The sequence below is a fragment of the Vulpes vulpes genome, chromosome 15, assembly GCF_048418805.1.
Source record: "Vulpes vulpes isolate BD-2025 chromosome 15, VulVul3, whole genome shotgun sequence".
Lineage (NCBI taxonomy): Eukaryota > Metazoa > Chordata > Mammalia > Carnivora > Canidae > Vulpes > Vulpes vulpes.
The window spans coordinates 7914375-7935015 of record NC_132794.1 but is presented as its reverse complement, the minus strand read 5'-3'; the positions used below and the strand labels follow the sequence as shown (position 1 = coordinate 7935015).

Genomic DNA, 20641 nt, shown 5'->3' with positions numbered 1-20641 from the left:
CCAAGCCATATGTGGCTACTGAAACTCAAATTTATACTGATTAATATTAAATAAAATTTCAGTTCAGCCCCTCAGTCAAACCACATATTCAAGTGCTTATAAGCCAATTTATGGCCAGAGGCTGTCATAATGGATGGGACAGACAGGACAGGCACATCACCACGATTTCTCGTAGACAGTGCTGATCTCAAGTTAACAAACCAAATCACAGAGTACAAATAAGCTTCCCAAAGGTAAACGCCAACTAGTAAAGGTGAGATCTGTAAATAACTGAGACCAATTGGTAGAAGAAAGGAGGAAGGAAAGAAGAGGAGATACAGTATTTTCATCATTGCTCACAAGACGGAATGATTAAATAATGGCTAAAACACAGCAGATGTAGAGCACAGTAAAAAATTGCAAGGGTAACAATTATAACAAACAAAATCCCAAGTATTAGAAAAATCACGCAAACAACATAAAGCAAAGAGGCTGCAGAGAGGAAGAAGTTTTAAAAGCCCCTTAAAAAAACCATCCCCTCAAGTGACACCAAAGCAGCAGTGACAGAACTAATGCCAAACACATGTCATGTTAATAAATGGGTTAAATTAACGTCTATTAAAAACAGACGCTCAGATTATATCTCAAAGCAAAACCCAATTTTCTGTTGTATGACAGGGACGCACCTACAAGAGGAGGAAAGGCTAAGCAAAGGGCTATGAAGCAAGAGCGAAGAGATCAATCAGGGCCTGTAATCTTCACATCAGACAAGGCTGAGCTCAGAGCGGCAAAGACCGAATGGGACAAAGGAGGACCCTGTGCAGGTGGGTGCCGCGCAGGTCGCAGGGAGGACCCGGGGCAGGACGCTATGCGATCAGGTAACACGGCATCTGCTCCTAATGCAGAAACTACGGTGGACACAGGGGAAACTGAGGACACATCAGGTGTTGGACCTGTTAATTCACCCCTTCACTCATGACAGATAAAAGGCCAGAAGAAAAAAAGACATAAAGGAGCTATGTGATACATCAATAAGGTATGACTAATCGGCACATGTGGAACGCTGCACCCTGGACACGGAGCCAATGCTCTTTGTTGTGTTCATGGTTCATTCACAAAAACTGACAAAACTGGCCCGTAAATAAGTTCAACGGTTCTTTTTTTTAGGGAAAAAAATATCTGTATCAAATTATTCAACTAATCAAGAAAAAAAAGAGGAAAGCAAACACAATTTCTAAAATGAGAGGAAAATATGAGAGATATAGAAGTAATAAAAAGAATACTAAGAGAACACACTGTTCAACTGCATATGAGTCAATTTGAAAAGCTGATAAAATGAGTTATTCTTTTCAGAAAATATTATTAACCCAAACTATAAAGGAGACATGAAGCCTAAGCAAAATGGTCACCGCAGGAAAAGTAGAGAAAGTTATAAATAAGCCCCCACTCAAAGCACCAGGCCCGGAGAGTTTCAGAGATCATTCCCAAATGTATAAAGAACAGAAAATTCCAATATTAAACTACTCCAAAACACATGCATATACCCATTTCCACAGAAAACTAGATTTTTCTCACTTGTAAGTATCAGGGCAAAAGTCCTACATAAAATATTAGCAAATACAATCCAGGAGCAACTTAAAGGAATATTACACCATAATCCCATGGTATTTAGTCTGGGAATGAATGGATAGCTCAATTATTGAGAAAAAATACTAATTCAACTCACTATATTGATAGCTCTCTAGAGAAAAATCATATTTATCTCTGGAGATGCTGAAAGGTCACTTCCTAAAATATAATATCCATTCATGGTAAAATTCTTAGTAACATAAGAAGGTTACTTCCTTGGGACGCCTGCATGGCTCAGTGGTTGAGCATCTGCCTTGGCTCAGGTCGTGATCTTCGAGTCCCGGGATTGAGTCCCGCATCGGGTTCCCTGTGAGGAGCCTGCCCCTCTGTCTACGTCTCTGCCTCTCTCTGTGTGTCTCTCATGAATAAATAATTAAAATCTTAAAAAAAAAAAAAAAAAGGATACTTCCTCAACTTGACAAAATAGATCTACCTTTCCCAAAAGCCAGCATCATACTTGATGGGAAATGAGATACACTGCATTTAAATCACGAATAAAGCAAGGATGAAACAGCCACCACTATTAATGGGCTGAAAGTACTAGTTAATGTAATGAAACTAGAGAAATAATATGAAAATTGAAAAGGAGAAAGTAAAACGGTCATTACTCGCAGATAATATGACCGTATGCCTGAAAGAATCCATGACAATTCACTGAAAACTAGCAGCATGAAGAGAATTTCAGGAAGACAGTTGGATACAAAATTAATGTGCAGAAATTAGTAAGGCATCATGTACAAAACAAAAACCAATGAGAAAATATGCTGGAAGAAAAGTCTTTTCTTTCTTTCTTTTTAAAAAAATATTTGTTGATTTATTTATTCATGAGACACAGAAAGAGAGGCAGAGGGAGAGGGAGAAGCAGGTTCCCTGCAGGGATTCCAATGCAGGAATCGATCCCAGGACCCTGGGATCACGGCGAAGGCAGATGCTCAACCACTGAGCCACCCGGGCGTCCCACGAAAAGTCTTTCTTTTCAAAAGCAACTAGAAGTTAAAATGTTATAAATCAATTTAACAGGAAATGATCAAAACACTGATAAGACAAAAACTTAAAACACAGCTGAGGAGCACAGAACAAATGGAAAGCCACACCATGTTTTTGGATACAAAGTGGGTTTTTTCTGTTTTAGATTTTGAGAGAGAGAGAGAGAGAGAGAGAGAGAGAGAGAGAGAGATAGTATGAGAAAGCACAGCGAGGGGGAGTGAGACACAGGCTCCCCACTGAGCAGGGAACCTGATGTGGGGCTTGATTCCTGGACCCAGGGATCATGACCTGAGCCAAAGGCAGACATTTAACTGACTGAGCCACCCAGGCGACCCGAAGTTTTAACACCCTCGATGTGTCTACTTTCCCAAAGTCAAGTCTATAGAGACAACAGAATCCTAAAGAAAATAATTCCTTTTGGGGGTGTGTGATGAGGTGACATAAACCAGATAGGCAGATTTGGAAATTCTAATAGCATAGTCAACAGATGTTGAAGAAAAGAAAAAGGAGACTAGTTCTATGAGATGTTACATCACCATGATAATTTACAACCTGTGATGCATGGTACGTGCTGCCTGAGAGATCAGTAGAACATAATGGAGGAGTCCAGAAATAGATCCAGATAGTAGGGAAATTTAATAGATGAAAAAGGTAGCATTTTAAATCCAGAAGAAAAGGAATAGTCACTATGTGACACTAGAAAACTGGCCACAGAACTGGAAAAAAAATTTTAACTTGGAGCCATACTGTAAATCTTCATACATGGTAAGTCCACAATGCATCTTGAATGTAAAAATGCAAACCACCAAAATGTTAGAAGAAACTATACGGGATGATTTTTATCAAATTAAAGTGACTCAAAACTCTGAATAAATACCACTACGAATGCAACCCAAAATAAAGTTTGTTTTGTAAGTAATTAGGAGCAGTATCACTTACATAAATCATAAACTAGGGAAATAATGCAACTCAGGGTAATAGGCAAAGGGTTGATTTCTCTAATTAAGAACTTCTAAAAAATAGGGTGCCTGGGTGGCTCAGTCGGCGAAGCATCTGCCTTTGGCTCAGGTCATGATCCCAGGGTCCTGGGACAGAACCCAGCATTGGGCTCCCCACTCAACTGGGAGCTGCTTCTCCCCCTGCCCATCCTTTCACTTGTGTTCACCACCTCCTTCAAATAAATAAAATCTAAAACAAAAACCAAAAAGCGAAAAAACTCCTAAATAATAGATGGAAAAGATAAACAACTTAGCAGAAAAATTAAGATGTGGGCAAACGATACAAACAAAAAGTTTGCAGAAAAAGAATGCAAATTGCTCTGGAGCCCAAGAAAATATGCCCAATCTCAACAATAATATGAGAAACAACAATGAAAACTATCCTAAGTGCAATTTTCCACCTATCAAATTACCAAAGGCCAAAATATTTGAGCACACTGTGTTAGGGGAGGCAGTAATGGGTACTCTTAGACGTTTCTGGTGGGAGTCTGGAATAGTGTGATCTCGTAAAGAGCATCTGGCAATACCAAAGATATCTTCAAACACCTGAGCCCGGCAATTCCATTTTAGGGATTTTCCTCAGATACACGGGTATGAGTGAAATGACTTATGAACATAGTTCCTCAAGGCAACACTGTTTATATTAAAAAAAGACTGTAAACAATCTAAATTCCAACAATAGGAAAATGGTGGTCTTTTCCTTGAACAATATCCTGAAGATCATTCACATTAATAGATACATGTGTTTTTTTTTTTTAAGGCCACATACATCACCAGTGTGAGAAAAAAAATATTGCCATTTGTACATATATAGTTATATATGCATAAAATATCTTTGGCAGGATCACAAGAAATTGAGAGCCCTGATGGATGATGAGGAGTAGATGCGTCCATCTTGAAACTCATGAATTTTAAACCATGTGAATTGATTAACTATTAACATAAAAAACAAATCAATTTTAAAGGAAGATCAATCCCAGAATGGGTGGCCTCTGGACCTAAATGTACAAAGATTTAAGCTCTTTAATAAATTCTCATAACCCAAGGGCACACTGCTTGCCTGGGGAGAAGATCTAAAGGCTGTGTGCTAGAAAGTCACAGTTCTGGGGATTATCTCTTGCTTTGGACTTGAACACAACTGCCAGAGAAGCCAAAGCCTCTTACTTAATGCTTCCGCCCTCCTCTCTCCAATGTCTTCCCTTTCTGATGGTCCCAGCAGCATGAGGAGCCATCATTGTTCCCGAGAGTCCTCCGCATACCCAAACACATCCTTCCTTCCTAACAGTGCTCAGAACCACCGGGGATCCTCCCGCCACATGTGGCCTGGAGATGGTGTACGCCAAGAGTGGGCTGCTCCTTCACTTCTGACAAAGAGAATCAAACGCTCAACAAAATCACAAGGTAAACCAGTGAGCTGGGTGGGCAAACACAAGTTAGACAATTAAGTGCTAGGACAACCACTGACTGTCTTTCTTAGTAGCACTCAGAGACCCATTTTGGTTGGAAAACAGAAATCAGAAACATTAGGGACATTTCAACTTGTTAGGTACCCCCTTCACCACGATTCTGTATCACAACTGTTTTCCTTCTTGTTTGGAAAAGAGAACAAATGACCACGAGATATTTCTCCAAAAAGTCAGTAATGGCCAATGTTATGTGGTGTTTACTGAAGTTCTAGAAAGGAGACTGTCATCTCTAATCTGTCATTAAAACCCATAATGCTCCTTAACAATCCCATTCCTAGACTGTACTCAAGTGAAATGAAAGCTTATGTCCACACGAAAATCTGTGCACAAATGTTTCTAGTATCTTTATTCCAAGTCACCCGAAAGTCCTTCAGTGGGCACATGGCTGAACACACAGTGGTGCATCCACACCAGGGAAGGCAACGCAGCGACAGAATGGAACCAACCACTGATACGCACAACAACTGAAAGGGTCTCAAAGGCATTATGCCACGTGATAAGGCCAGATTCAAAATGCTACGTATCATGTCATCACACTTATGCCACTTACAGGATATTCTGGAAAAAGGCAACCAGAGGGAATGAAAGTGGATCAGAACTTGCCTGGAGGGAAGCCCGGGTGGCTCAGCAGTTTGGCGCCGCCTCCAACCCAGGGTGTGATCCTGGAGTCCCACGTCGGGCTCCCTGCATGGAGCCTGCTTCTCTCTCTGCCTGTGTCTCTGCCTTTCTCTCTGAGTCTCTCATGAATAAATAAATAAAATCTTCAAAAAAAAGAACTTGCCTGGGGCTGTGTGGGCCTGTCGGGGGCAGTGAGGGCAAAAGGAGGGGACTACAGAGGACACAGGGAATTTTGGAAAGTGACAGAATTGTCCCACAGCTTGACTGTGGTGGTGGTTATGGTTTCGAAAGAACTCTATGCTGGAGAGTAATCTACTGTATGTGAGAGCCTCAACTGACAAACCCACAGAGAGGGACGCCTGGGTGGCTCAGTGGTTGAGCATCTGCCTTCGGCCCAGGACGTGATCCTGGGGTCCCGGGATCAAGTCCCACGTTGGGCTCCCTGCAGGGAGCCTGCTTCTCCCTCTGCCTGTGTCTCTGCCTCTCTCTCTGTGTCTCATGAATAAATAAAGTCTTAAAAAAAAAAAAAAAAAAGAAACCCACAGAGATAATAAAGTATAGAAGGAAATAGTCATCTTACTTTCTTGACAACAGAGTCATAGTCTGAAAGTGGTTAATAGCTAAGTAAAAATCTATGAAAAACAACAACAAAAAAATCTATGAAAAACAATCAGTTCACTAGCTATGGAACTGCAACAAAATACTGAGGTACTAATTAGTTTGACTTACACACACACACTTCCAAAACAGCAGAAATAATGGAAATAATATCATGTATTCAACAAATATTTTTGGCACACTTCCCATAAGTCAGACACTGTCCCAGGCACTAAGGACAGGGCAAGGGACAGAAGAGACAAAGTCCCTGCTCTCAGGGCCTTACATTTTATTTTATTTATTTTTAATTAATTTTTTTTGAGAGAGAGAGCGTGAGTGGTGGAGGGCAGGCAGAGGGAGGGAGAGAGGGAGAGAGAATCCCAAGCAGGATCCAGGCTCAGTGTGGAGCTCAATCTCACAACCCTGAGATCATGACCTGAACTGAAACCAAGAATCAGATGCTTGAGGCCCCAGGCGCTCAGATTTCAGTACTGCGTTCTGCTGCTGTAGGACTACGGTGAAACACCCCAGGTTTCTTCTCAGTACAGTGCAGTAGAAGTACGGGTGTAAATACTAAGTAAAAGGAGCTGACAAAACTCACGGCACTTGTCCAGTGGAGATCTCTCTGACATTTCCAGTTCTGAAACTTTCCTGAGAGTCTGGAAAAGAAATCTGAGCCCCTGAGTAAAAGTTCAGAAGGGGCAAAATAAGATTGCCGATAGTAGTCACAAAAAGGTAAAAATTTAAAAAGTGAGTAAATAGGGAGTCTCCCGTGCAGGAGTGTTACATTAGAATCCTGGTGGGCGGTGTGGTTTCAGGGGTTGAATACTACATATTAGCAAAATTATGAGTTAATTGAGATTACTGGATTTCAGATTTCAGTAACAGTAAAACTCTCGTGGGGAGGTTGGAAGGCTGACATTTGTTTGAGCTACTGACATAAGTGAATGTAAAGACTGCAGCCTGTAAGCCAAGAGTTTCGGAGAGCTCCGATTTCAGGAGGCTGGGGGCTGGCCTAATTATGTGCCAAAGTAATGACCGTGGAATACAGGGAGCTGGCCAAAGAAAATGCCTGGAGTTACATAATGAACAACTCCAACGGCCACCAAACTGAACCCCAGTCAAAGCGAACTCACATGTGAATGGGAACAGTGTAGCATCAAATCCAAGGCAGGGCCTGGGCCCAGGAGCAGAGGGCCAGAGCTGAGCGGAGCACGGCCCACGGGGCCGCCGACAGGTCGCTGCGGGACCACAGAGCACGGGGCCGACCTGCTCCCTGGCACGGCAGCAGCCTCTGCTCCAGGTGGCCCAGGGGCTCCCGGACACCCTGCCCACGGCGACTGTGGGACCCCGCTGCGGGAGGCTGGCAACGTCAAGTGCTGATTCTCCAGCGTGCTTACGGGAGCAGTGAAGGAGGAGCACGGGGAATGTTACTTCTCATTTGATTCGCCTTCCTATCACTTGAATTTTCTTAGCGAGTGAAAACATGGAAAATTTTTAAGTTTACAGAACAAATCTGAAAAGTATGATTGACTATTTTTTTGATTCTTATTTTTTTGACTTTTTTTTTTTTTAAGATTTTATTTATTTACTCATGAGAGACAGAGAGAGGCAGAGACACAGGCAGAGGGAGAAGCAGGCTCCATACAGGGAGCCTGACGTGGGACTCGATCCTGGGTCTCCAGGATCATGCCCTGGGCTGAAGGCGGCGCTAAACCGCTGAGCCACCTGGGCTGCCCTAACTTTATTTTTTTTTAAAGATTTTATTTATTTATTCATGAGAGACACAGAAAGGCAGAGACATAAGCAGAGGGGGAAGTAGGCTCCCTGCGGGGCGCCTGATGCAGGACATGATCCTAAGACCCCCGGATCATGCCCTGAGCCAAAGGCAGATGCTCCACCAAGGAGCCACTCAGGCCCTTAAACGATCTTTTCTAATAAAACAAAGAGCAGGCCAATTTTTGGCTATCATCATGCCAGGCGTATGACAGAAAACCAGGAGCATAAAGAAGAATGTCAGCACAGAAGACAGGGTGGTGAGGATGAGTGGAACCCAGCCATCATCAGAAAGCACACGTGCCAACGTCATACACCAGAAGATCTTGCCCAATAGCCAGGAGGACAGTGGTGTAAGCCCTCGGTTTCTCAGAGGCACACTCTTGTTGAGCATCAGCATCCAGGGTCAGAAGAGAATGGACAGGTACGGGTTCCCAGCAAGAACCAAAGGCCGCTGACAATTTCAATTTTCTGCAAATCCTATAAATGACAAGAGTGGCTGGGCTTTCACTTCCCAGGAGCTGAGGCCCAGATGAAACTCCTGTGAGCAGAAGCCTGGTGACTTGGTTGCTAGTTGCATTCGACCCAGACCGGAGACAAGGAATTACACTGCCCTTCCCAGGGCAAATTTAAACACCAGGAAGAACAACAGTGAAGGTGGCCTCACCCCACCAGCTGCTGCTGGGACTCCTGGCCAGAGAACCCCAGGCGAGCAGGTTGTCAAGGAGGAAACCAAGAAGACGAACTGACACTGGTGGGTCTGTCATCTGCGTGGAGTAGAGGGCTATGTTTTTTTATTTAAATCCTCAAGTGGGGGGAAAAAAAAAGCAAAATGTTTGCAGCCTGGTGGCATGCACTGCATGATATCTGAAAGTTAACAGAGCTCTTAAGTTTTGGCATAAGACAAAATAAAATGGGATGGTACGAAAAACTTCAACCTTGTTGGCTCTGGCTGGTGACTACATCATACAACCAGTATTTTTCAACTGTGAGCCTCTGGGCCCCAGGCCTGTGCAGATGCCTCAGCAGGCACTTTGGGATTTGAAGATGAGTTGGGAAGGGGGGTGGGGAATCATTTCACATGGAAAAGCTCTGATTTTATATGCTTATAAAGCAAACTATTTTAAATAGGTATTACAAGAATTGCTATCTTAGAAATCTGTATAAGATTTCATTTAATAGGGATGCCTGGGTGGCTTAGCAGTTGGGTGTCTGCCTTTGGCTCAGGGCGTGATCCTGGAGTCCCCGGACTGAGTCCCACACCAGGCTCCCTGCATGGAGGTTGCTTCTCTCTCTGCCTATGTCTCTGTCTCTGTCTCTCTCTCACGAATAAAAAAAAAAAAAAAAGATTTCATTTAATAAAAAAGTTTCACTGCTTAAATTTCTTTGGAAGATCTTCATCCTGAACAACGCTGTTCATCTTCTTGAGTTGTTTATAAGGAAAAACTCACTTGAGTGTTCGAGATGAAAGGTAATATATATTTTCCATCACCTTGAGAAAGGCACCATTGCTCTGAGCCTGAATTTTCCTCTACCTGTGAGTGAGAAAGTAGACTTTCTCTTCAATATAGACAATAAAAGACCAAAACAGTCTTTTTCAGAGTTGCTCATCATATAAATGTGTCCAGAAAGTCTTGTGCGCAGGTAGAGGACAGCAACTGAAATTGATAGGAATTCTGTAATTTACAATAGTTGGATCTTTAGCTGTTCGTGTCTGTACGGAAAGCATCCGAAGGACCCGGAACCCCACGGCCAGAGAGCAGCCGTGCCCAACACACCACAGAGCCCATCACCTGGATCTGCAACCACACGTGGGAATCACGGCAGCTCTGAAGCAAGCCGCTGTGTTAACTGACCTCTCCTTAAACCAGCCATCCAGATGGGGCGAAGTTTATTTCTGAGCTTCAGAACACTGTGCTCTCCTTGTGGGCATGATACTCTCAGTTTTGCTGATTTGTTAATAATGCTCTTCGGAAACGTCCACGTCTTCGTCTGCTTATGGGGAGGGGACGACACAGGTCAGCCCACCTGCCCAATGGCCAACGAGGGACTGTTTTCTGAACAAAAGGGGAAGCCTAGAAAACGAACCGGGGGTGGGGGGTGAGGTTATACATTTGTCTACTAAAAGAATTCCATTTATACATCACAACTACTAGATTAAAAGGAAAACGGAAAGAGATGAAGAGATACTCAGCTGGGTGTTAAAAACTGCCCAAGTGTAGCTGAAATGAAATGGGGAACTGACTCCAACTCCCAACTTCTCCAGGAGGTGCCTGTGCTAAGGGGGCAGAGAACGAGCAGGGTGGGCAGAGGTGCAGGAAGAGCGCTGGAAGGAGGAGGGGGCCCAGGACAGGGGGAAGGGACAACCAGGGAGTCCCACAGCTGAGGGAGTTAGGGGCGCACGGGTCCCAGAAGCAGGGGGACCAGGAGGCGGAGTAAGGGAGACACGCAGGGGGAGTCTAGATGGAGGGTCAGCACGGCTGGGAGTCTGCAGAACAGACCAGTGGGGCACTGCCCAGCTCAGGGTGGGGCAGTAGTGGGGAAGGGGTCGAGGGGGAACAAGAGGAGAGAGGGGCCATCCCCCCGAAACCTGCCCCTGCCACTGGCTCTCCAGACTGGAAACTGCACCGTTGGGGGAGGTCAGCGCTGGGAGACAATCGCCCACTGGCAGCAGCTGAGCCCTCGGGGAGGGCGTGACGGCTCCACCAGCAAACTCCACCAGCAAACCCAGGACGATGCGAGGTCAGGAGGCCCTAGCTGCGCTCTGGCATCAAGAGGAAGGCAGAGGAAACCCAACCACCCGCTGGAGTCGGAGCAGCCTGCCGGAAGTCAGGGGTGTCCCTGCGGTGCTGAGCCCCGTCCCCCTGCTGCAGGGTCTAGAAACCGGCACACCCGCAGTGGTCAGGCGGCCTTTACTAATGCTCAGGCCAGTACAAGACCTGCTGTGACAAACACCAAACGGAGAGCGACATGAATCATCTTACTGTACCCGGGCTTCAAACAGGCTTGGAGAATCGTGAAAATGCCTCTCTTGCGTTGCACAAGGGTTAGGTTATGATTTAGGAGACAGGGCTTTGCAGGGGCATCTGATTATTCAAGGGAGAACAGATCCACTCAAAGTTTAGATGACAGCGATTCCTGAGAGGTTCATGGCTCCCCCAAGTTATCTTGGGATCCCCCCTGGCTCAACGATCTACATTTCTGTACCCTAAGTACTTGCAACCGTATCCACCAGGACTGACCATTCATGTATCAAGAATCCGGTAATACAAAGTACAACAGTTATGCTTTTTATTCCATACCTTTCTAGTCTGACAACTTTTCTTCATAATAATGAACTGTTACATATAGGATTTTACCTCTTTAAATTTGTTTTAAAGATTTTATTTATTTGAGAGAGAGAGAGAGTGCGAGTGAGCAGGGGGAGGCACAGAGGGGAGGAGAAGCAGACTCCCTGCTGAGTGGGGAGTCCGGTGTGGGGCTTGACCCTGGGATCATGACCTGAGCTGAAGGCAGCCGTTTAACCGACTGAGCCATGCAGGCGCCCCTCCTCTTTAATTTTTTTAACAGGAAATTACATGCAAGCCAAATAAAACAAAATGGAAATCTAGAGGTTCTTGTGGTCACGGTAACCAGCCCGCTGTGCAAAGATCCCTTATCACTGCAACCTGGTTATGCTGAACAGCAAAGCTCTTACTTAGGCTTTTCACAACCACAACCCTTAACAGTGTCACTTTCATGAGTACATGTGCCAGGATTTTAGAATGTAAAACGTTCCGAATTTGTACAAACAAATGAATCATGTTTATATTACAAAAAGATTTACTGCAGAGTTCTCTCAACCAATAAGCACCTCCGATACACTGAAAGCATAGCCTCATTTACAATGCAGTTGAGTCAAACTTTTTTTTTTTTTTTAACGATTTTTATTTATTCATGAGAGACAGAGAGAGGCAGAGACACAGGCAGAGGGAGAAGCAGGGTCCATGCGGGGAGCCCGATGTGGGACTTGATCCCAGGACTCTAGGATCACGCCCTGGGCCAAAGGCAGGTGCTAAACCACTGAGCCACCCAGGGATCCCCTGAGTCAAATTTTTGAATCGGGGGCACCTCTACTGCACCACACAAGCGGCATACGGGAACCCAAACCACACTCAACTTTCAGTGCCAAAACCCGCTGAGCTCCTTCTCAGGCAGGGCTCCTAGGGCACTGGCTCTCCCTCCTCCAAGCCCACCGTGGAGAGACCTCCGACAATCTGAGAAGCATCTGATATGCACTTACCTGGACGCCACTTGGATGGTGTACTAACCCTATGATCAGCATCGTGGCAGACACAGCAATTGTGTGAACAGACATTACACCAACAAGCCTACCATGAGCCTCTACTAAGGGTCAAAACCCATAATAAAATGTCTTAAAACATTATCTTATTTAATCTCACAACAAAACCTTCAAGCAAGTATCAGCTCCATCCTATGGATGACAAAAAATTAAGACCTGGAGAAGGCACACAGAGGCATGATTTTAAATATTTACTCTTACCAGTGCCCTTGGCAGGTCACTGAGTTCCCTGATCCTCAGGCTTCTGAACCATAAAGTGAGATGACCCTTCAGTGTTAGTGGGAATTACAGCAGTCCATGAGTTGGAAAGGTCCATACTAGTTAGTATATGTTATTATAAAACAGGATTAGCTAGGTGCTCTCATGGGATATTAGACCATTCACTAGAAATAAGGAATTAGGGATTTTTTATTAATCATATATTCCTGATGATCTTGTACCATATATGGGGCTTTGGAAACACAAGTCAAGTTTCTAGACTCAGTGAGGACTCTCGAAGTGGAATGGCAAGGATGCTGCAAGCTGAGGAAGATCTATTCACTCTGAGCTGTGTAAATTATGATGAAGATACCAGGAAATCAAATTTTGGACAGTTTTCTATTATTTTCTATATCTGAATTTGAAGGGAATCACACTGACAGTCCCCATTGGAAGTCCCCATTCTCATATGCATTTGGATCATTCTCTTAAAAATGATGTCCCAGAGCAAACACAAGTAATGGGAGGTTCATGTGTTCATGTGTTCATGTGTAGTTCTGGGGCTATGCCAAAATAAGAATCTCACCAACATCTCTCTGGAATTTATGCCTAGAATATTATTTGTATTTACAAAGGAAAATCTACAGTATACCTATAAGACCATAGCTTTCCCTCCTGATCAATGTATTTATAAAACTACTAGCTTTATTAATTTTGTGTAAATGTTTTAACTCTTCACCTATCATTTAATAAAGCTTTTGAGTGCCTACCAAGCGGGCAGGTACTGACAGGCCTAGGTACATAAATATAAACAAAATAGTATTTTAGTTAGGCTGACTCAAAGAACCAATTAATTACAAGTTTAATCAATGCAATGACAGAGGTATATAAATGTATTACAGGTTACTACTAACGTATAACAGGTTACTACTAAATTACTGAAAACATTCCGTGATACTAAGTCTATTCCTAACCACTGGACCCGCTGCTTCTCTGCTCCACCATGATTTCACATTCCAGTACAAGGTACTCTTCTCATAAGGAATTTTCTAAAATTTAAATTTACAGATTATTGTAAGTCTATGAGTGAGAGTTGTTAATTTTTTTTAAGATTTATTTACTTATTTGGGAGAGAGAAAGCATGTGTGAGAGAGCAAGTGCACAAGCTGGGGGAGAGGGAGAGAAAGAATCTCAGGCAGACTCCCTGCTGGGCTTGTGGGGGAAGGGGGCCCGATCTCACCACCCTGAGGATCATGACCTAGCTCAGATCAAGAGTCAGTCGCTTTACTGACTGGGCCACCCAGAAGCCAAGAGTTGTTTTTGTAACGGAAATGAAAACACACACTTCTAAAGAACTCATGTGTCAAAAAAAAACAAAAAACAAAAAACACACGGACCTGGAAGATATTTTAGTACAATTCTAAAAATGCCACAAATCACATCTCGTGGGACACAGCAGTAGAGCGGTATTTGGGTGTCTTCCTGTGTCCAGAGTGGAAGGTTGCCGCGCCAGGCAGCCACAGCAGGGTCCTTCGGAGCAGCATCCTCGGCAGCAGGTAGGCAGAGTGGTTCTAATCTTCCCATCTCTCTCCCACGCCTGGCCATCCCCCTCTCTGGCAGGAGCTGGGTGGGGTTATGTGGGTGCTGCTTTACAGTAATAAACAAAAGACCAGTGGGATGCAACTAAAGCAGTCCTTAGAGGGAAATGCCTGCCTTTTTAAGTGGAGGCTACAATTGAATAAGCCAAACGGCCAACTTAGGAAGGCAGAACACAACAACAGGAAAAGAGCCAAATAAATTCAAGGAAAAGAGAAGAAATCTCTGGAAAGATGATAAAGTGAAACCCCTTTTAAAAACTGCTGCCAAATCAGACGGTAGAAGCGACTGGTAAAGCTTGGAGAATAGAGGAAACGAAACTTTTCACTGGACTCGGACTCCTTGGCACAGATCCGTGAGTTCTCGTTCACTCTGCTGCACTGTCTGCTCCCCCGGATGGGAATGAACAGGGGCATCTCTGGCATCTGGTGGCAAGGGAGGGAGACCCCAGACTGACACTCACATTTCAAAACTAGGCTCAAGCATGGCCAACTCACTGAGGCTCCAGTAACCCCTATCACTATCCCCCTCCCTCAAAAGGTCAATGCCCTACTTTGTGCTCATCAGGTATCATAGGTGCTCCTATTGGAGTGCTTGATCACCTTTGGTTTATGTATTTACCTGTCTCTCTCTACAACCTGCAAGCCTCATGAGATCGACAGACACTGGCTGCATAAATCTGTTTGGATTTAATAAAAACCTAAAAAAGATTGACAAATGTCCAAGATAAAGATAAGAAGGACAACTTTAAGAAGAAAGGACAAGGGATCCCTGGGTGGCGCAGCGGTTTAGCACCTGCCTTTGGCCCAGGGCACGATCCTGGAGACCCGGGATCGAATCCCTTGTCGGGCTCCCGGTGCATGGAGCCTGCTTCTCCCTCTGCCTATGTCTCTGCCTCTCTCTTTCTCTCTCTGTGTGTGACTATCATAAATAAATTTTAAAAAATTAAAAACAAAAAAGAAGAAAGGACAAGTTGTGTGGATGTGTGTATGTGCGCATGTGTGCGTGTGTGTGTGCACACATGCACATGTACACCATTCCTCACAGGAAATGCCTAGAAAGTGCATGAACTATCAGCAGCCACCTCCAGGGACAGAAAAGGGGGAAAAAGAATTACTTTTCACTTTCCAGCCTTCTGTAAAATGTTAAGTCGTTCATACAGCATATACTATACTACGTTTCTATTTTTTTAAATGACTCAACAGTGATTTTTTTTTTAAGTCCATAATTTTGTCAATAAACCTTTTTTTCCCCTAGGGAAAAAACCCAAATGCCAATTTTAAGCCCAACTATAACTCAGGTTCTCTGGTATGCACAGAATCAAAACCACTTTGAAATGCTTTCATGACAAACCAAGCACTGAACAGCACAGGAACAGAGTCAGGACATTTTCCAAGTCGAAGTCATAGTTTTTTAAATGAAACTATTACTGTACCATTGACAGGACTCCCAGGAAATTGATATCTATTTCTACATTATAAATTCCTCCATTTTGCACAAAAATGGCTATTCTTAGGGACACAGTATAACAGACTGTTGGAAGGGCAAAACTGACCAGCTGGAGCCGGAGTCCAGGCAGTCGTGAGTTGGGAAGCCTTGAGCAAATTCCACAATCTGCTCAAGCCTCAGTTTCTCTTTAGTACAACGGAGTGATGCAGCCTGGCTGACGAAACTCTACCCCAGTGCTTCCCAAGTACTTCTGAGCACAAGAAAGGATGCTTTATGGGGCTACAGAGGCAAACATGTTTGCGTGAACGACACTCACTTGTGACCAAGGATCAGGCTAACATGGGAGGCAGCCCCACGTTGAACGAACTATGACAATTACAGGTCCTGCGCTCTGGCAACCCACTGAGAAGTCAGGTCCCCAGTAACGGAATCTTTACCAATGCTGCTGAGATGTACAGAGAAAACTGCTAACTTGTATGTTATTAGTTCCACTCGCAGCCAGTAAGAGTGGGGAGACTGGGAAAAACAGGCCACCCCTCGCACAACCATGGTGCAAACCATGCTTGAAACACACTCCGTCCACGGGCACTGAGCCATCAAGCAACTGGATGGCAAGGGTCCTGTCACTGTGCCAGCGCTGGCCACCTACTCCCTCTATCCTGAATCACAGATCAGAGACTAACACCTGAGTCACAGGCATATATGTCCAAATATATAATTTTGTTGATTACTTATTGGTTTTGTGACTTTTTTTTTTTTTTTTTGGCTTCTAAAGAAAATACATAGCAACCATCTGTTTAGAAGTAACCCTGATTTTTCTTTTATAATCACCACCTAAGGTCTCCCAACACGAGATTAAGAAACACTGCCATAAGCCAGCAACTGCAGATTCTGTTCCCGTTAATGGCACCAAGGGACGTGTACTGCTTGGGCAAAGTTGACAGCACCTTCAACTCTGCCGACCATGAGACCATGAGACCATGAGGACTGGTCTTCGATGTGTAGGACTTCCAGCTGGGCCAATGTTACCATTTCCATTTCCCTTCTTGCAGCTTTTCTTTTCTTTTTTTTTTTTTTTTTATCTTGCAGCTTTTCTAAATGTACTTTTCATTCCTTGTACCAATTATTTAAAACCACAGAAAACATCTCAGCTGGAACATCTCTGAATGGAACGTGTTGACCTTTCGATGAAATAGTAATTATTTGGATGCCTGGGTGGCTCAGCAGTTTTAGGCATGATCCTGGAGTCTCCGGGATCGAGTCCCACATCAGGTTCCAGCATGGAGCCTGCTTCTTCCTCTGCCTGTGTCTCTGCTTCTCTCCATGTCTCTCATGAATAAATAAATAAAATCTTTACAAAAAAAAAAAAAAAAAAAAGGAGGGATCCCTGGGTGGCTCAGCGGTTTAGGACCTGCCTTTGGCCCAGGGCGTGATCTTGGAGTCCTGGGATCTAATCCCACATCAGGCTCCCTGCATGGAGCCTGCTTCTCCCTCTGCCTGGGTCTCTGCCTCTGTGTTTCTCATGAATAAAATCTTAAAAAAAAAAAAAATAATTACTAAAGCAAAATGTACATAGTCTCCTATCACTGCCTCCCCCAATTCTTATTTTCAATGTCCAAGCTATAAAAAAGTTAGGAAAATACAAAGTAGAAAGGAAGCTAGAATCCTCGTACACTGCTGGTGGAATGTAGAGCAGGGCAGGTGCTTTGGAAAACGGTTTGGTGGGTCTTCAAAAAGTTAAACATAGTGGGGTGCCTAGGTGACTCAGTTGGTAAAGTGTCTGACTCTTGATTTCACCTCAGTTCATGATCTCAGGGTGGTGAGAAAGAGCCCCAAGTCAGGCTGTCTGCACTGGGCATGAAGCTTGCTTAAGATTCTCTCTCTCCCTTTGCCCTTCCCATCTCCCACCCCAGCTCCTATACCTGTGTTGTCTCTCAAAAAAAAAAAAAAAAAAGTTAAACATAAAAGTATATCACCCAGCAATTCTATTCCTCTGTATATATCCAAGAGAAATGAAAACCTATGTTCACACAAAAACTTGCACTAAAAGGTTCACAGTAGCCTTATCCATATAAGCCAAAAAGTGAAAACAATTCATTTGTCCATCAACAGACAAATGGGTAAATGAAACATGGGTCTATCCATTCAATGGAATATTACTTAGCCATAAGAAGGAACCAGGAACTAATACACGCTACAGGTATGAACACTGAAAACATTATGCTAAGTGAAAGAAGTCAGTCACAAAAGGCCACGTATATGAAATTTCCAGAATAGGCAAATTCATGGAGTCAGAAAGTAGATCTGTGATTGACAGAGGCCAAGAGGTAGGGGGAGGATGAAGAATATCTGCTAATGGTTACAAGGTTTCTCTTTAGGTGGATCAAGCTGTTCTAAAATTAATAGTGATTATTCGAGGAACTCTGGGAATATATGAAAACCACTGAATTCTACACTTAAAATGCATACATTTTATGGTATCTGAATTAATATCAATAAAACTTTATTAAAAAACAAAACAAAGGGCAGCCCAGGGTGGCTCAGCAGTTTAGCGCTGCCTTCAGCCCAGGGCCTGATCCTGGAGACCCAGGATCGAGCCCCGCGCCGGGCTCCCTGCATAGAGCCTGCTTCTCTCTCTGCCTGTGTCTCTGCCTCTGTGTCTCTCATGAATAAATAAAATCTTTAAAAAAAAAAAAAGTAGACTCCTATAGCTTTCAATTAGAGCCCTCAATTACACTCCGCCCCATTTACTCTCTCTGCTCCTCACATGCTTGCACGCACACAATCTTTGCTTGGACTATTTAAAATTTATTTATTGCCATACTTTACTCCTGGATGTTCAGTATGGAGCCTATTCTCCCACAGAGCCAAAAATACAAACATCACACTGGGGAAATTTAACACCAACGCAACACTATTATTTAAATAATCCACACCCAAACTTATTTATCAAAAATCATATGCTGCATTTGGCTGTCATATCCCTTTAGTTTGTTTTAATCTAGAAAAACTCCCTTTCTTTTTTTCATGACATTCACATTTTTTTTTTAAGAATGCAGGCTAGGGATCCCTGGGTGGTGCAGAGGTTTGGCGCCTGCCTTTGGCCCAGGGTGCGATCCTGGAGACCCAGGATCGAATCCCACATCGGGCTCCCGGTGCATGGAGCCTGCTTCTCCCTCTGCCTGTGTCTCTGCCTCTCTCTCTCTCTCTTTGACTATCATAAATAAATAAAAATTAAAAAAAAAATGCAGGCTAATTATTTCAGAGCCTTCCTCATTTTGGAAATGTGTTTCCTTATGAACTGATCTACGTTGAACCCTTTTTGGTAGGAAATACTACATAGAAGAGTTGCTCCCTTTTCGGCGCATCAGGTCAGATGCTCTATGATCAACCCAGAACATGGTGTCAGTAGCATCATGAGCAGTGACAGTGAGGTGATGCTAACTGTTTGGTCGTGGCTAGACTGGTGATGACCTGATTCCTCCATTATAACAGCCGTTTTTTCCCTTCTGAAATTAATAACCTGGGAGGTGACCGTTTGAGTCTGTGTAAATATCCGGATTCCCCAGTTTTGCATTCAAAAGGGTTTAGCATCTGTTCATGATCTTTGCCTGGTATCCTTAAAAAAAAAAAAAAAAAAGATTTTATTTATTCAGGATAGACACAGAGAGAGAGGGGCAGAGACACAGGCAGAGGGAGAAGCAGGCTCCACGCAGGGAGCCCGATGCAGGACTGGATCCAGGGTCCCCAGGATCACGCCCTCGGCCAAAGGCAGGCGCTAAACCACTGAGCCACCCGGTCTGCCCTCCCTATTCAATCCCTTTTGACACTGTTCTGCATTTATGGGGCCAACCACCACCCTCAGCTTTATTCCCCAGTGTGCAATCATGCTTTAAAATTCCCAGGGTGCTTGATTCTGACACACAGTAGGGCTGAGCTACAGGAACCTCAAATCATCCTCGTTTTGCAAACAAGGAAACTGAGGCCGGAGGAGGGTAACGGACTGGCGAGGGGCCCAAAACTTGCTGATGCCGTTAAGAGTTTTATCTATTTTTTATTTTTATTTTTTTGTACTTGCATTTTTTTTAATACGGCATTCCTTCTGTCGATCGCTCGAGAGAATAAAACCGGAGGAAGGAGTTAAGTTTCGCGTGGTGTCAGCTGACCGGGGCCCAGGCGGGTTCACGGAGGCCTCGGCAGTCAGGCCCGAGGTGGGCTTGCGGGCGCCGCGCTCCTCCGCCCTCAGCGGACAGTCGGGCCGGGGGCCCGGGGCGGGCGGGGGCTCGAGGGGCCGGACGGTGGACGGCGCGGCTCAGGCGCCCGCCCCTCGGCCCTCGGCCCTCCCTCGGCCGCGCGGCGGGGCGCACCTGGCGCGGCCGCACCTGGCGGAGCGCTCTGCCCCGCCCACCGACCCCCCCCACGAGTGTCCCCAAGACGCACCTGCAGGCCCGCCCTCCCTACTTACCCCGGCGTGATACACCTTGTTCGCTCTCTTAATCTTAATGTCCAGGGACGTGCCCATTTCGATCACTCCGCGGCGGGCGCCACTTCCGGCCGCGCGTGACCCGCGGGGACGGCGACTCGCCCCGCCCCTCCGAGCCGGGCCCCGCCTCCTCCTCCCCGCCGCCCGCAGCCGTTTCTCGAGACCTCGCGCCCCCCCCACCCTCCGCCTTCCTTCTTCCGGTGCCGGGGCGGGCCTTCGCGCGGAGCGAGACGCTGTCACTCTTCGCCCCGCCCCTGCCGGGCGTGAGGGGCGGGGCCAGGCCGGCCCCACCCTTTCCGCGAAGACGGTCTTCACACCGGAAATACCCTCCCCTTTCTAGTTTACTGAGGGGGGGGGGACGGAAAACGGCTCTCTCCCGGCGTGCCCCGCGGCGGGGGGCGGGGCCGAAGCCGCGTCGCGCGCGGGCCCTGCCTGTGCCGGGAAGGGGAGGCTCCCGTCAGGCAGTGCGCGGAGGAGTTGGCGAGGAGGCGGCGGGAACTGGGGGGCCGCGTTCCCGCCCAGC

The 20641-nt window shown here is 45.2% G+C and overlaps 1 protein-coding gene across 2 annotated transcripts in view; it reads right to left on the bottom strand.

Annotated features, from left to right (window-relative positions):
* The window catches only part of VPS26C (VPS26 endosomal protein sorting factor C), a 45818-nt gene extending 25407 nt beyond the window's left edge, over positions 1–20411 (bottom strand). Inside the window, exon 1 of one of the 2 annotated variants that reach the window (XM_072740556.1) lies at positions 20101–20411. In XM_072740556.1, coding sequence (XP_072596657.1) covers positions 20101–20157 — 57 coding nt within the window. In that variant the 5' untranslated portion in view covers positions 20158–20411. The remainder of the gene's footprint in view (positions 1–20100) is intronic. The other variant, XM_072740557.1, reaches the window with a different exon arrangement.
* Positions 20412–20641: the final 230 nt, after the last annotated feature.